Raw genomic sequence first — 18,547 nt, forward strand, 5'->3', positions numbered from 1 at the left:
TAAAATATTTTTAAATGAAAAGTTTTGAAAGTAAATGTTTGGATTGTTATTGAATTACAATTTTTGTTTTTAAAACAGGAAACAGACATTGATATATTACAACTTGAGGAAGCTCTAGACCTTATTCAAAGAAGAAAATTAGATGTAGCAAATACTGATAAGTCAAATGAGAAGGAAGAAAAGGATTTAAAAGCAGAATTACAACAAGTAAAAAATTAAATTATTTTTGATATCAAATATAGTAAAATCCTTACTTATGTGGTCACCCATGGGGTGTAGAATTTCAGGCCACATAAGTCATCTAGGTGGGGTTATGAAAAAATTGATACACAGAGTTGTAATTAGAGTACCATACTGAATCCTGATAAAAGTTTAAAGTTTATTTATGTACCTTTAAAAAATATTATACAATATATCATTTATGTGAAATATGCTATTTATATTACATATTAGATATTTTTTCAGTCACAAATTGACCATGCAGAAACAATCGCAGAGCTGGATAAGACACGAAATATGTTAGTTGTACAGTATAAAATAAATAAAGATTATGAAGCAGAAATTGAGACTATAAAAAAGAAAACTGAGCAAATGGAAAAAGAATATCAAACAAAATTAGAAGAATATAATTATCTTCTTGAAATGAGAGAAACAAGGCTAAAGGTAACAATTTAGTTTTATTATAAGTCTAAAATTTTAATAGTTTTATTATTTATAATTTCAATTATAAATAAATGAATGGACAAGTGGTTAAATACCTGAGTTCTTTGGAGTGGTCCCAAAAGAAACATTCTAGTTTTACATTCAGTGATGTTGGAAGATCATTGGGATCTTGAATTGGAAATAATTTTATCCTCTTCTCTCTGGTGACTGGGCTGCAATTTGAAAAAATCATAGACTTATAAATTTCCACTGTCATCCATCTGTCTTTCCTTAATCTTAAAACTGAGTTAGATAGATGTAAGAAGAGACCAGACATGGAAACCTCAAGGGCAGGAGGCCCCTATTAATATAAAAACTTTCAATGCAAACTGGAAGTCATGTTATTTCAATTCAAAAATTTTTGATTGTTTGAAATAAAAACTATTTTATATTTGTAATCAGGATAAAACAGTGACATATTTTAATTATGAAAAAAGAAACAAATTGGCATATTCAGTGAACAATGACAACATGAAGTTTGTTATTAAGCTCAAAAGAACAGTTTTATTATATTGCAGCATATATAAGGTTTACATAAAAACTGAACCACCAACAAAGGAAGAAATGAAACCTGAGACAATATACAAAAACTGGCACTCTGCTGTTACCTGTGCCATAACACTGTGTAGATTTTAATTTATAAAAAATTCAGCTTTATTTTATCTATTGTGTAAATAGTGTAATTATTATTTTAAATTTTCTTGTTTAAAAGTTATTAAATATTATATATGAAAATTTAATATAACTTAGTTACTGTAAAATAAAATTTTAAACTACACAACAGTTTTATTCTATTTTTTCTTATTTTTACTCAGAAATTGGAAAGAGAACTTAATGATATTGCATATGGAACCAACAAATATAAAATACAAACAGCTGATTTAGTAAGTATATTTTAATTCAGATTATATTTATAAACTGACTAAATTTATACAATAATGAATAATAGTGTGTGATCAGTTAATGAACATAATCCATTCCAAGAGTATTTGTTATCCGAATTGTTCATTAACCGATAATCGATTTACCATAGGTTTTTATGGGAATTTGATTAATTCGTTCCGGAGACTACAAAAAATAAAAAATTTATACTTTTTTACTATGTTTATTTATATGTAATAGTAAAAATACATATATATGCAGTCTTGCATTTTTATTAGTTATGTTTTTTTCGTTTGTGGGTGTTAAAGAATCTGTCCAATGTCGATTGCTTTACTCTTTTCTTCAGGATTTTTCGGAAGTGATTAATAGTGTTGTAATTGTAGAGATCCCAACCCCATTAACCGTATTCTGGTTTGGATGCCACTTAGATGATCGTTGTTCTGACATCATCCCACTTCTCCAAAAGGTTTTTAGTAGCAGATGTTGACATTGGTCCTCTTTTGTCTTCCTCTTTTTCAAAAGGAAACACATCTCGCTGAGTTTCTTGGTATTTTTCATTTGAGAGTTCTTGGAGTTCTTCTGTCGTCAGATCAGTTTCAGGTTCCATTATGAGCTCTAAAATGCTCTTTATTTTACAGATGTGATTTTTATTACTCCATTAGCAGCTTGAGACTTCTTGATATATCTTTCATAGCTAAGATTGTGCCTACTGTAGACCTGTTCGAGCCATACTGCCTAGCAACATCAGACAACTTGTGTGCACTTTCTACCTTGGCTATTATTTCTTACTTGGTTTCTATGGTGAGCATAGTTCTTGACACTCCTCTTTTTAGGCTCCATAATATCAGTTTTTTTTTTAAATAAAAAGTTCAGAAAAGCACTTACAAAAATTCAGAGAACAGAAATCAATTAGCCCACGAAAAATTATTTAAATGAAAGGCCTGGATGAAATTTGAAATTTGGAATTAAAATGTTAATATCTGATGGGACAGTTAAACTTTCATTGTTTATTTACTTTCGTAAATAAACGGTGAAAGTTTCGTAAATAAACTCGATGCAAAACTTAACAAGTGCCTGTCCAACAGTCATGCAAAGACTATAAAAAATTATTTGTCAGAAAGGTAAACAAAAAGATGGAATTATGAGGGAGAGTTTCAAAATTTGGAGGAATACTATCTGATTGGTATTGGGTTGAGCGTCAATGTTGATGTCTCCCGCGCTCAGAAAGGTTTTGAATTGTTACCTGAAGACAAGTGAAAATCAATTGGTATTTGTTATTTTCCGTTGCTTCTTTTTATGTTTGTTCAGTAAAGTGTTTGTTATCTGAACATGTGTTCATTGTCCAATCATAAAAATCTTTCGCGAAAGTGTTCATTATCCAATTTGTTTGCTACCTGAACTGTTTGTTAACCGATCACCCACTGTATATTATAGTAACAATGCTATTTTTTAATTACTTATTTGAGTTGGATTGAATATGTTATATATGATATAATCATTTAACTATCACATATTGATTAAATAAGATAGTAAATCCCTTTATAACCAGTAATTGAACTTTAACGTAATTTTCAAACATTTTCGGTCTTCACCAAGGCCTGCCTCAGGTGTTTAACAAAACTGACTTCCAAAAATTGGAATGTTAGAACAATGATGCTTGACTTTAAACTTTGAATATATAAAATTCATGTGGTTGATTGACTTTGTTCGAATTTCTCTTACAGGTACTTCCACACATGCGCCACCATCTCGCAGTCTTTAAAGTTAATAGAGTTGCCTTTATAAATTTTCCAAGCGGATATGGTCTATTTGAAAGACATGCCTAATTAATCTGGTGTTCTGGAGGTCCACATGTACTTCCAGGTCTGTGGCGTTTGTGGACAGGGCGGTGGTATGCCTGTTGTTAACAAGATCATATTGATGTTCATGTACCCTTTTACATATTGAATGTATAGTTGAGCCAATATATACTAAGTCCCTTTGGAATCTATCATTCCTAAGAGGAATACAGTACACTCCTGGTGCTCTGCTTTAATCCATTTTATAATCTGATTTAATGGACAAAAATTTGTTCCATAGTAAATATTTAAAATTGTTTTTATTTGCAAATAGAGCATGTTAAAAAGGCTTAGATTGACAATCAATGAGTATAAATTACTCAATGTACTGTACAGTACATTATATTATTCTGTTATTTATATCTTATGTGTCATAATAATAATTTGATTTAATAACTTTCAGAAATGGCAGACACCCCTTTCCCCAAATTAGTTTGTAAAATTGAAGGTACACTGTGTTTATGCTAAATAGATAATTATTTAGTATAATTTTGTTTATTTAGTTTCAGTAATAATTACAGGTTGATAAAATATTATTGAAATTAAACAATACACTAAAAATTACCAATTTGTCTTCTTTTTTGAGTCATGGATTATGAAGTTTTAATAGGAAACTTTATAATTTTGTTTTTTATTTATATATATTTTGTTATAATTTTTCTGTTATAAAATATATAAAAATAAAATCAGTAATATTAACAATATTACTGATTTTAAGTTTTGTTTAATTTTATTAATTTTAATTCTATAATAATATATGTTGAAACAGTGTAAAAATAAATTGAATTAGTGTAATACATAACATTAATAAATTTATTATTAATCAGATAAATTTAGCAATATTAGTCAGCTTAATCGGTTATTTATCTAACCAGCTGAGAGGGGTTTGTAGACTAATAAACAAAAATTGTTGTCTTTTTAATCCGACTGTTTACCAGAGTTCAAGAATTATTGAGAAGTAATTTTAATTTCCATATGTTTTATTTAAACACATTTTGGATCCAACTTTTTTGTCGATTCCTCTTCAGTCTACAAAGTATAAATTTTTTGTTGTAAATTTACAATTAAAACATCTTAAAAAAAATTAAATATAAATAAATGACTTACAATGTTTACACAAATATTTTACAGTAGGTACTGTTTATGACACAGACTTCTCCAAGTATTCACAACTATCTAAAACCACTCTTAAAATTCTACATAAAACAATCATCATGCATCCTATAACATCTTTTTATCTTTTTGTATGATGTCATTCTATACATCATCAACAGCAACATCATTATTGTGATATAATTTTTTGTTGTAAATTTACAATTAAATTTGCAACAAAAAATTTATACTTTGTAGACTGAAGAGGGATCGACAAAAAAGTTGGATCCAAAATGCATTTAAACAAAACATATGGAAATTAAAATTACTTCTGAGTAATTCTTGAACTCTGGTGAACAGTTGGATCAGAAGGACATAACAATTTTTGTTTATTAGTCAATAAACTCCTTTTAGGTGGTTAGATAAATAAATTTATTATATTGAAAAAGTTACTCATGCATTTATATGCAGTACAAATAACATTTTTTTTTTATTATGTCATGATATTAATTACAGTTATTTGCATTTAATTTTATAAAACCAAACGTGTATATCAGAGATAATATTAATAGTTTATTAGAATCTTTTTTTAAATTGAAATATAATAAAATATGAATAAGTATTATATTCTTGTCACTTAAAACAATAACAAATAATAGTAAAATTGTATTTAAAAATAATAAATTCATATAATAATATAATAATATATATAATAAAACAATAAATAACAATCAATATTATTTTTAATACAATTTCTTCATTTTTTTAGAATTCAATTTTACAGCAATAATAAGATTTATTAAATTTAGGATTGTTTTGCAAAACTCTTCCATTTTCCTAGTGTTAATAATTGAGAATCTACTATTTTTCCTAAATGATTAGGAATACAACTTGTTAGATAATAACCAATTCCTAAAATATCTATAGATACACAGTATCCTATAATTTGAATCAGTATTTACCTATATTTTAAAATTATTCCATTATTTATTTTAGATTTATTCCATTATATTATTTATTGCATAATTAAAATCTTTTAAAATTTTTGAAAACAATAATACTTTATTACATTTTCTGTTATTTTATTTATAGGAAGATCAGGAGAATGTTGTTGAGCTTGAAAGAGGAAAGAATTTACTTGAAATTCATATTAATTCTGTAAGTACATTATAATTATTTCATACCTGTCAACTGAATTAAATTTTTCATACAGTCAACCCCCCCCCTATAAGATAGAGATATGTTCCATTCTTTAGGAATCCGATTTCTTACAAATCCTTTCAATCACAACCCGACACGTATCAAGTTTACGGACTACGGCTGTTTGAAAGATTTTCTTCCATAAAATTAATCGATTCTAGACTAATCCGACTCAACATTTCCAAAATACGTATATATTTTTTGGGAATAATCCATATAAACTACGCTATAAACAAAAAATTGTAGGATTACTTACCGAGTGTCACCATTCGACATTGCCATTGCTCAACATTGTTTTCGTCGCGGAACAGCTCAGCAAAGAGCNAAAATATTTATGTTTTTAAATACAAGAGGGTAAGTGTCTGGTAAAAAAATGTGAATACGTGGTTCACAAAAATTATTTGCAAAAATGCAAAGAATCTTTCGCTTGCATGTATAGGATGACCTAGGAATTTGAAGCTGTGATAAATGAATAAAAACCTCATCTTATATGCAAGTAAATAGACTATATGTTATACTAGCTGTTACCCATGACTTCGCCTTCAAATATAAATGGGGTTTTGCAAGCAAACCCCATTTATATTCAGTATTTCAATAACCATAGTAATTGTTATATAACACCTACCACTGAGAATGATGAGAATTGCTGAGAATCAAAGTGTTCAATTTGATCAATTTTCTGGAACATTTACAATTGTTCTACAATCAAACCAATATGCAATAACAAATTTGAATTTAAAACAGTTTGAACATTTGGTTAAAAAATTGAAATATATAAAAATATTTATAACAATGTCTGAAATGTTATCAATTTAATACACCTAAGTACTCAATGAAGACTAAACGTAGTTGAAAACAAAAAATCAAATCTAAAATAGTACAGTAGAAGCTGTTCTTCAGGTTAAGCCTTAATCCTTTCCCTCTCCCCTGCAGGGGGAATTTTAAAAAATCCGTTCTTACTGTGTGTTTTCATGACGTACCCTAACTGTGTACCAAATTTCACCTTTTTAGGTTCAGCAGTTTGCTCTGGGCAATGATGAATTAGTCAGTCAGTCAGGACAAGTAATTTTACATATTTAGATGACATTAAAATATTTAACCAGTTTTTCTACCTAAAAATAAAAAACTAGGTAACTAAGCAGTGTCTGATATTCTTCTGTGATATGGAAAAATAGCAGACAGTACCTGAGATAATGACAGACAGCTAGAAAATGGCTGAAATTTTTCAGACAAAGGAAGTAAAGAAGTAAAATATAATTTATGCATATTCATTAAAAATTGAAATACAATAGATTTTTCAATTTATAAAAAAAGGGAAATGAACAAATCAAATATTAAATCACTATCATTTTACGTTGCCTTAGTCAGGAGTAGATCCTGACCATGGCAACCTAAAATAAAACTAAAACTATAGGGTATTATAAAAAAAATCAAGTAAATATACCAAAAATTGAACTTTGAGACAATTCCAGTTCCAGACATTATAAATTTGTCTATGATTGCCTCAAGAAAATGTTTGTAGTTGCACTGACAAAATGTCCATGGTTGTCCCAAATCACCAAATGTTTGATTCTAATCGACTTTGGAATGAGAAATATTAATCTATCTAAGTTTTGATATATAGCAAATAAATAGCATAAAACATATTGAAAAATTTCATATGATACTTATAATAAACACTTCTCATATGAAAAAGTTTTTCTAAAACAGCAATTCTTCAGATGCACAAAACATGGCAAAAACACAAGCATAACATATATCAATACTACATGGCTGATGGGAATCTTGACACAACATGACAGTGGTGACAATCATTTATTTTTTACATTTTATGTCTGGCTTTACCTTGTGCCCAGGAATACCCAGTCCATCTTATTTATGAAAATACGAATGCTGATATCATTATTGGGATAAAGATGTAGAGATAGATATCTGAAACCATTAACTCCAGTTTTAGATGACTATTCTGATTTTAAAATATTTATGAAACTAAGTAATTTGATTTATATAATTTCACTATTGGCTCTATGACATTGCAACAGCTGGTTGACCTTTGTTCAACTATGAATGCTTTAACAAATGTTTTACAAATGAGATCATACACCTTCATTGTGATGGGACCACTTTTGAAGTGATAGAACAACAGCATGCAAATGTTCTTTCAAAAGTTTCATGTTGTCAAACATTTCCAAAGAAATATATGATGAAACAACCTTTGGTTACTCTACTTATATATCTACATTGAACCTTCTAGAATATTTTTTCCACTTGTTTCTAGAAAAAATTGAAATGTCTAAATTTCACTTTGTAACAACCTGATACAACATACTACTTCCTGTAGTATGATAGAAATTGTGTTATTAAGGTTTAGACTTTTGTATAATATGTGTGGCAAGATATCTTTTGGAAAAGAGCATAATAAGTATATCTTATGTTTTTTACTAGATGTTTTATTTTTTGGCTGAGATCCGTATATTAATGTTTTTCATTGCATATGGTATGTAGTGTGTGCTTATGATGTGCTTTATTTTGTTGATGAGTGAGATGTGTGATTTATTATGATGTTTAATACTTTATTCTGTCTGTCAAACTTTATTATAATATTTTTTGTAATTTTTGTGTATATGATCTGATCTGTTTTGGTAAATGTCATGAATTTTTAACTAGCCAGTAATCATTTGTTGGGTTTAGTGAGTTATACTCAGTTGGCATCTGTTGCTGTGTACTATGACAGGCCAGAGTCAAGGCATAGCAACCAAAGTAAGACAAAAATTAAATAAATGTGGTAGTATGTGTCTATATTTATTATTAGTATTATATATCAGGCAGACATCTGTGTTAATTTTGAAAATTTTTGCTTGAAGTAATAACTTTAAAAATTTATTAATTTTGTAAAATCTTTAATTAAATTTAAAAATAATATTTCAAATTTTTTAATTAAATCTTATAGTTAAATCATTTCTTGAAATTCTGTAATGTATTTTATACATCATGTTTAAGAGAATTTTATCAGTATGTCTTTTTTTTATACAAAAAGTTACTTTAAAATAATTTTTTAAAACAATATTTATAGTTTGTTAGTCAACCATTTATATTATAATCATTTTGTATTGATTGAAGATTATAAGAATCTTACAAATTTTTTAACATGATTTTTTTGTGTCAATATAAAAATTAAATAAATATTATTTAAACTGATTTTTGCTATATATAGCAAAAGCATTTCTATATATTTATAGAAATAAATTTGTTTAAAATATTTTTAAATGAAAAGTTTTGAAAGTAAATGTTTGGATTGTTATTGAATTACAATTTTTGTTTTTAAAACAGGAAACAGACATTGATATATTACAACTTGAGGAAGCTCTAGACCTTATTCAAAGAAGAAAATTAGATGTAGCAAATACTGATAAGTCAAATGAGAAGGAAGAAAAGGATTTAAAAGCAGAATTACAACAAGTAAAAAATTAAATTATTTTTGATATCAAATATAGTAAAATCCTTACTTATGTGGTCACCCATGGGGTGTAGAATTTCAGGCCACATAAGTCATCTAGGTGGGGTTATGAAAAAATTGATACACAGAGTTGTAATTAGAGTACCATACTGAATCCTGATAAAAGTTTAAAGTTTATTTATGTACCTTTAAAAAATATTATACAATATATCATTTATGTGAAATATGCTATTTATATTACATATTAGATATTTTTTCAGTCACAAATTGACCATGCAGAAACAATCGCAGAGCTGGATAAGACACGAAATATGTTAGTTGTACAGTATAAAATAAATAAAGATTATGAAGCAGAAATTGAGACTATAAAAAAGAAAACTGAGCAAATGGAAAAAGAATATCAAACAAAATTAGAAGAATATAATTATCTTCTTGAAATGAGAGAAACAAGGCTAAAGGTAACAATTTAGTTTTATTATAAGTCTAAAATTTTAATAGTTTTATTATTTATAATTTCAATTATAAATAAATGAATGGACAAGTGGTTAAATACCTGAGTTCTTTGGAGTGGTCCCAAAAGAAACATTCTAGTTTTACATTCAGTGATGTTGGAAGATCATTGGGATCTTGAATTGGAAATAATTTTATCCTCTTCTCTCTGGTGACTGGGCTGCAATTTGAAAAAATCATAGACTTATAAATTTCCACTGTCATCCATCTGTCTTTCCTTAATCTTAAAACTGAGTTAGATAGATGTAAGAAGAGACCAGACATGGAAACCTCAAGGGCAGGAGGCCCCTATTAATATAAAAACTTTCAATGCAAACTGGAAGTCATGTTATTTCAATTCAAAAATTTTTGATTGTTTGAAATAAAAACTATTTTATATTTGTAATCAGGATAAAACAGTGACATATTTTAATTATGAAAAAAGAAACAAATTGGCATATTCAGTGAACAATGACAACATGAAGTTTGTTATTAAGCTCAAAAGAACAGTTTTATTATATTGCAGCATATATAAGGTTTACATAAAAACTGAACCACCAACAAAGGAAGAAATGAAACCTGAGACAATATACAAAAACTGGCACTCTGCTGTTACCTGTGCCATAACACTGTGTAGATTTTAATTTATAAAAAATTCAGCTTTATTTTATCTATTGTGTAAATAGTGTAATTATTATTTTAAATTTTCTTGTTTAAAAGTTATTAAATATTATATATGAAAATTTAATATAACTTAGTTACTGTAAAATAAAATTTTAAACTACACAACAGTTTTATTCTATTTTTTCTTATTTTTACTCAGAAATTGGAAAGAGAACTTAATGATATTGCATATGGAACCAACAAATATAAAATACAAACAGCTGATTTAGTAAGTATATTTTAATTCAGATTATATTTATAAACTGACTAAATTTATACAATAATGAATAATAGTGTGTGATCAGTTAATGAACATAATCCATTCCAAGAGTATTTGTTATCCGAATTGTTCATTAACCGATAATCGATTTACCATAGGTTTTTATGGGAATTTGATTAATTCGTTCCGGAGACTACAAAAAATAAAAAATTTATACTTTTTTACTATGTTTATTTATATGTAATAGTAAAAATACATATATATGCAGTCTTGCATTTTTATTAGTTATGTTTTTTTCGTTTGTGGGTGTTAAAGAATCTGTCCAATGTCGATTGCTTTACTCTTTTCTTCAGGATTTTTCGGAAGTGATTAATAGTGTTGTAATTGTAGAGATCCCAACCCCATTAACCGTATTCTGGTTTGGATGCCACTTAGATGATCGTTGTTCTGACATCATCCCACTTCTCCAAAAGGTTTTTAGTAGCAGATGTTGACATTGGTCCTCTTTTGTCTTCCTCTTTTTCAAAAGGAAACACATCTCGCTGAGTTTCTTGGTATTTTTCATTTGAGAGTTCTTGGAGTTCTTCTGTCGTCAGATCAGTTTCAGGTTCCATTATGAGCTCTAAAATGCTCTTTATTTTACAGATGTGATTTTTATTACTCCATTAGCAGCTTGAGACTTCTTGATATATCTTTCATAGCTAAGATTGTGCCTACTGTAGACCTGTTCGAGCCATACTGCCTAGCAACATCAGACAACTTGTGTGCACTTTCTACCTTGGCTATTATTTCTTACTTGGTTTCTATGGTGAGCATAGTTCTTGACACTCCTCTTTTTAGGCTCCATAATATCAGTTTTTTTTTTAAATAAAAAGTTCAGAAAAGCACTTACAAAAATTCAGAGAACAGAAATCAATTAGCCCACGAAAAATTATTTAAATGAAAGGCCTGGATGAAATTTGAAATTTGGAATTAAAATGTTAATATCTGATGGGACAGTTAAACTTTCATTGTTTATTTACTTTCGTAAATAAACGGTGAAAGTTTCGTAAATAAACTCGATGCAAAACTTAACAAGTGCCTGTCCAACAGTCATGCAAAGACTATAAAAAATTATTTGTCAGAAAGGTAAACAAAAAGATGGAATTATGAGGGAGAGTTTCAAAATTTGGAGGAATACTATCTGATTGGTATTGGGTTGAGCGTCAATGTTGATGTCTCCCGCGCTCAGAAAGGTTTTGAATTGTTACCTGAAGACAAGTGAAAATCAATTGGTATTTGTTATTTTCCGTTGCTTCTTTTTATGTTTGTTCAGTAAAGTGTTTGTTATCTGAACATGTGTTCATTGTCCAATCATAAAAATCTTTCGCGAAAGTGTTCATTATCCAATTTGTTTGCTACCTGAACTGTTTGTTAACCGATCACCCACTGTATATTATAGTAACAATGCTATTTTTTAATTACTTATTTGAGTTGGATTGAATATGTTATATATGATATAATCATTTAACTATCACATATTGATTAAATAAGATAGTAAATCCCTTTATAACCAGTAATTGAACTTTAACGTAATTTTCAAACATTTTCGGTCTTCACCAAGGCCTGCCTCAGGTGTTTAACAAAACTGACTTCCAAAAATTGGAATGTTAGAACAATGATGCTTGACTTTAAACTTTGAATATATAAAATTCATGTGGTTGATTGACTTTGTTCGAATTTCTCTTACAGGTACTTCCACACATGCGCCACCATCTCGCAGTCTTTAAAGTTAATAGAGTTGCCTTTATAAATTTTCCAAGCGGATATGGTCTATTTGAAAGACATGCCTAATTAATCTGGTGTTCTGGAGGTCCACATGTACTTCCAGGTCTGTGGCGTTTGTGGACAGGGCGGTGGTATGCCTGTTGTTAACAAGATCATATTGATGTTCATGTACCCTTTTACATATTGAATGTATAGTTGAGCCAATATATACTAAGTCCCTTTGGAATCTATCATTCCTAAGAGGAATACAGTACACTCCTGGTGCTCTGCTTTAATCCATTTTATAATCTGATTTAATGGACAAAAATTTGTTCCATAGTAAATATTTAAAATTGTTTTTATTTGCAAATAGAGCATGTTAAAAAGGCTTAGATTGACAATCAATGAGTATAAATTACTCAATGTACTGTACAGTACATTATATTATTCTGTTATTTATATCTTATGTGTCATAATAATAATTTGATTTAATAACTTTCAGAAATGGCAGACACCCCTTTCCCCAAATTAGTTTGTAAAATTGAAGGTACACTGTGTTTATGCTAAATAGATAATTATTTAGTATAATTTTGTTTATTTAGTTTCAGTAATAATTACAGGTTGATAAAATATTATTGAAATTAAACAATACACTAAAAATTACCAATTTGTCTTCTTTTTTGAGTCATGGATTATGAAGTTTTAATAGGAAACTTTATAATTTTGTTTTTTATTTATATATATTTTGTTATAATTTTTCTGTTATAAAATATATAAAAATAAAATCAGTAATATTAACAATATTACTGATTTTAAGTTTTGTTTAATTTTATTAATTTTAATTCTATAATAATATATGTTGAAACAGTGTAAAAATAAATTGAATTAGTGTAATACATAACATTAATAAATTTATTATTAATCAGATAAATTTAGCAATATTAGTCAGCTTAATCGGTTATTTATCTAACCAGCTGAGAGGGGTTTGTAGACTAATAAACAAAAATTGTTGTCTTTTTAATCCGACTGTTTACCAGAGTTCAAGAATTATTGAGAAGTAATTTTAATTTCCATATGTTTTATTTAAACACATTTTGGATCCAACTTTTTTGTCGATTCCTCTTCAGTCTACAAAGTATAAATTTTTTGTTGTAAATTTACAATTAAAACATCTTAAAAAAAATTAAATATAAATAAATGACTTACAATGTTTACACAAATATTTTACAGTAGGTACTGTTTATGACACAGACTTCTCCAAGTATTCACAACTATCTAAAACCACTCTTAAAATTCTACATAAAACAATCATCATGCATCCTATAACATCTTTTTATCTTTTTGTATGATGTCATTCTATACATCATCAACAGCAACATCATTATTGTGATATAATTTTTTGTTGTAAATTTACAATTAAATTTGCAACAAAAAATTTATACTTTGTAGACTGAAGAGGGATCGACAAAAAAGTTGGATCCAAAATGCATTTAAACAAAACATATGGAAATTAAAATTACTTCTGAGTAATTCTTGAACTCTGGTGAACAGTTGGATCAGAAGGACATAACAATTTTTGTTTATTAGTCAATAAACTCCTTTTAGGTGGTTAGATAAATAAATTTATTATATTGAAAAAGTTACTCATGCATTTATATGCAGTACAAATAACATTTTTTTTTTATTATGTCATGATATTAATTACAGTTATTTGCATTTAATTTTATAAAACCAAACGTGTATATCAGAGATAATATTAATAGTTTATTAGAATCTTTTTTTAAATTGAAATATAATAAAATATGAATAAGTATTATATTCTTGTCACTTAAAACAATAACAAATAATAGTAAAATTGTATTTAAAAATAATAAATTCATATAATAATATAATAATATATATAATAAAACAATAAATAACAATCAATATTATTTTTAATACAATTTCTTCATTTTTTTAGAATTCAATTTTACAGCAATAATAAGATTTATTAAATTTAGGATTGTTTTGCAAAACTCTTCCATTTTCCTAGTGTTAATAATTGAGAATCTACTATTTTTCCTAAATGATTAGGAATACAACTTGTTAGATAATAACCAATTCCTAAAATATCTATAGATACACAGTATCCTATAATTTGAATCAGTATTTACCTATATTTTAAAATTATTCCATTATTTATTTTAGATTTATTCCATTATATTATTTATTGCATAATTAAAATCTTTTAAAATTTTTGAAAACAATAATACTTTATTACATTTTCTGTTATTTTATTTATAGGAAGATCAGGAGAATGTTGTTGAGCTTGAAAGAGGAAAGAATTTACTTGAAATTCATATTAATTCTGTAAGTACATTATAATTATTTCATACCTGTCAACTGAATTAAATTTTTCATACAGTCAACCCCCCCCCTATAAGATAGAGATATGTTCCATTCTTTAGGAATCCGATTTCTTACAAATCCTTTCAATCACAACCCGACACGTATCAAGTTTACGGACTACGGCTGTTTGAAAGATTTTCTTCCATAAAATTAATCGATTCTAGACTAATCCGACTCAACATTTCCAAAATACGTATATATTTTTTGGGAATAANCCAGGAATACCCAGTCCATCTTATTTATGAAAATACGAATGCTGATATCATTATTGGGATAAAGATGTAGAGATAGATATCTGAAACCATTAACTCCAGTTTTAGATGACTATTCTGATTTTAAAATATTTATGAAACTAAGTAATTTGATTTATATAATTTCACTATTGGCTCTATGACATTGCAACAGCTGGTTGACCTTTGTTCAACTATGAATGCTTTAACAAATGTTTTACAAATGAGATCATACACCTTCATTGTGATGGGACCACTTTTGAAGTGATAGAACAACAGCATGCAAATGTTCTTTCAAAAGTTTCATGTTGTCAAACATTTCCAAAGAAATATATGATGAAACAACCTTTGGTTACTCTACTTATATATCTACATTGAACCTTCTAGAATATTTTTTCCACTTGTTTCTAGAAAAAATTGAAATGTCTAAATTTCACTTTGTAACAACCTGATACAACATACTACTTCCTGTAGTATGATAGAAATTGTGTTATTAAGGTTTAGACTTTTGTATAATATGTGTGGCAAGATATCTTTTGGAAAAGAGCATAATAAGTATATCTTATGTTTTTTACTAGATGTTTTATTTTTTGGCTGAGATCCGTATATTAATGTTTTTCATTGCATATGGTATGTAGTGTGTGCTTATGATGTGCTTTATTTTGTTGATGAGTGAGATGTGTGATTTATTATGATGTTTAATACTTTATTCTGTCTGTCAAACTTTATTATAATATTTTTTGTAATTTTTGTGTATATGATCTGATCTGTTTTGGTAAATGTCATGAATTTTTAACTAGCCAGTAATCATTTGTTGGGTTTAGTGAGTTATACTCAGTTGGCATCTGTTGCTGTGTACTATGACAGGCCAGAGTCAAGGCATAGCAACCAAAGTAAGACAAAAATTAAATAAATGTGGTAGTATGTGTCTATATTTATTATTAGTATTATATATCAGGCAGACATCTGTGTTAATTTTGAAAATTTTTGCTTGAAGTAATAACTTTAAAAATTTATTAATTTTGTAAAATCTTTAATTAAATTTAAAAATAATATTTCAAATTTTTTAATTAAATCTTATAGTTAAATCATTTCTTGAAATTCTGTAATGTATTTTATACATCATGTTTAAGAGAATTTTATCAGTATGTCTTTTTTTTATACAAAAAGTTACTTTAAAATAATTTTTTAAAACAATATTTATAGTTTGTTAGTCAACCATTTATATTATAATCATTTTGTATTGATTGAAGATTATAAGAATCTTACAAATTTTTTAACATGATTTTTTTGTGTCAATATAAAAATTAAATAAATATTATTTAAACTGATTTTTGCTATATATAGCAAAAGCATTTCTATATATTTATAGAAATAAATTTGTTTAAAATATTTTTAAATGAAAAGTTTTGAAAGTAAATGTTTGGATTGTTATTGAATTACAATTTTTGTTTTTAAAACAGGAAACAGACATTGATATATTACAACTTGAGGAAGCTCTAGACCTTATTCAAAGAAGAAAATTAGATGTAGCAAATACTGATAAGTCAAATGAGAAGGAAGAAAAGGATTTAAAAGCAGAATTACAACAAGTAAAAAATTAAATTATTTTTGATATCAAATATAGTAAAATCCTTACTTATGTGGTCACCCATGGGGTGTAGAATTTCAGGCCACATAAGTCATCTAGGTGGGGTTATGAAAAAATTGATACACAGAGTTGTAATTAGAGTACCATACTGAATCCTGATAAAAGTTTAAAGTTTATTTATGTACCTTTAAAAAATATTATACAATATATCATTTATGTGAAATATGCTATTTATATTACATATTAGATATTTTTTCAGTCACAAATTGACCATGCAGAAACAATCGCAGAGCTGGATAAGACACGAAATATGTTAGTTGTACAGTATAAAATAAATAAAGATTATGAAGCAGAAATTGAGACTATAAAAAAGAAAACTGAGCAAATGGAAAAAGAATATCAAACAAAATTAGAAGAATATAATTATCTTCTTGAAATGAGAGAAACAAGGCTAAAGGTAACAATTTAGTTTTATTATAAGTCTAAAATTTTAATAGTTTTATTATTTATAATTTCAATTATAAATAAATGAATGGACAAGTGGTTAAATACCTGAGTTCTTTGGAGTGGTCCCAAAAGAAACATTCTAGTTTTACATTCAGTGATGTTGGAAGATCATTGGGATCTTGAATTGGAAATAATTTTATCCTCTTCTCTCTGGTGACTGGGCTGCAATTTGAAAAAATCATAGACTTATAAATTTCCACTGTCATCCATCTGTCTTTCCTTAATCTTAAAACTGAGTTAGATAGATGTAAGAAGAGACCAGACATGGAAACCTCAAGGGCAGGAGGCCCCTATTAATATAAAAACTTTCAATGCAAACTGGAAGTCATGTTATTTCAATTCAAAAATTTTTGATTGTTTGAAATAAAAACTATTTTATATTTGTAATCAGGATAAAACAGTGACATATTTTAATTATGAAAAAAGAAACAAATTGGCATATTCAGTGAACAATGACAACATGAAGTTTGTTATTAAGCTCAAAAGAACAGTTTTATTATATTGCAGCATATATAAGGTTTACATAAAAACTGAACCACCAACAAAGGAAGAAATGAAACCTGAGACAATATACAAAAACTGGCACTCTGCTGTTACCTGTGCCATAACACTGTGTAGATTTTAATTTATAAAAAATTCAGCTTTATTTTATCTATTGTGTAAATAGTGTAATTATTATTTTAAATTAAATTTAGTAACTAGCAGGAACCTGTTGAAATTGATGGATTTATTCAATTAAAATACAATGAGTTCTTTCAAAATTTGGCATTCTATACAAAAATCATCTGTACAGCAAGTGTTTTCATGGCCATTTACAAGTGATTTGCATTTACTTATTCTCTGGTATCATGAGGCATCTTCAATCAGTCCTCTCTCTTAATGGCTTCCAATTTTGCATCCAGGTCCCAAGGTGGCAATTTAGCATTCCTAAGATTGATCAAATTCATCTGGCAAGGTTTTGCATTAACAGTGAGATAGTGTCAGCTCGCTTTGTGGCAATTTTATTGGTTGTTATAGAATTATTAACCTACCAACAGTCATATGTTTAAGTTTATTCTTCTTTTAGTTGGTAAATTTGTTAAGAAAGCCATCAATCAGCATTAAGTAATGGATTGGATGGTTAGAATCAGGTTTTGATCTCATCATGAAGTAATAATAAAATATAAATGGATAGTGGTACTAAAAGTTGATAGATGGTGATGTAGTCAATATTGACAAAACTAATTTGTTAAAAAAATAATACAAAATATTTTTTAATTAACTTATAATTAGGAAACAAAGCAGAAATTTACAGTAGTGGTGATTAATGGGTTATTCAAATGGTTTAGGAAAGCTAAATTGCTAGATAGCATAAGAGTGCTCAACATGTTTGTAACTTGCCTTCCCATAAACTTAACATTGTATCTTTGTCACTCCACCACACCTGAACCATTGCATTTTTCTCAAGTTTTTCTTCAGCAGTATTATTTCTTTAAAATATTTCTTCAGCTTTAATTTGATACCTGAACCATATTTTTAGCCATAGCCATTTACTCAAACTAA

The 18,547-nt window shown here is 27.3% G+C and overlaps 1 protein-coding gene across 1 annotated transcript in view; it reads left to right on the forward strand.

Annotated features, from left to right (window-relative positions):
* The window catches only part of LOC111626528 (protein fantom-like), a 50,932-nt gene that overhangs the window by 20,729 nt on the left and 11,656 nt on the right, over window positions 1-18,547 (forward strand). Inside the window, exons 16-25 of the mRNA XM_023369929.1 lie at window positions 79-207; window positions 466-663; window positions 1,518-1,586; window positions 5,607-5,676; window positions 8,989-9,173; window positions 9,432-9,629; window positions 10,484-10,552; window positions 14,573-14,642; window positions 16,315-16,499; window positions 16,758-16,955. Coding sequence (XP_023225697.1) covers window positions 79-207; window positions 466-663; window positions 1,518-1,586; window positions 5,607-5,676; window positions 8,989-9,173; window positions 9,432-9,629; window positions 10,484-10,552; window positions 14,573-14,642; window positions 16,315-16,499; window positions 16,758-16,955 — 1,371 coding nt within the window. The remainder of the gene's footprint in view (window positions 1-78; window positions 208-465; window positions 664-1,517; window positions 1,587-5,606; window positions 5,677-8,988; window positions 9,174-9,431; window positions 9,630-10,483; window positions 10,553-14,572; window positions 14,643-16,314; window positions 16,500-16,757; window positions 16,956-18,547) is intronic.

Source organism: Centruroides sculpturatus, unplaced genomic scaffold (assembly GCF_000671375.1).
Source record: "Centruroides sculpturatus isolate CEXI.00-Female unplaced genomic scaffold, Cexi_2.0 scaffold398, whole genome shotgun sequence".
NCBI classification, from domain to species: Eukaryota; Metazoa; Arthropoda; class Arachnida; order Scorpiones; family Buthidae; genus Centruroides; species Centruroides sculpturatus.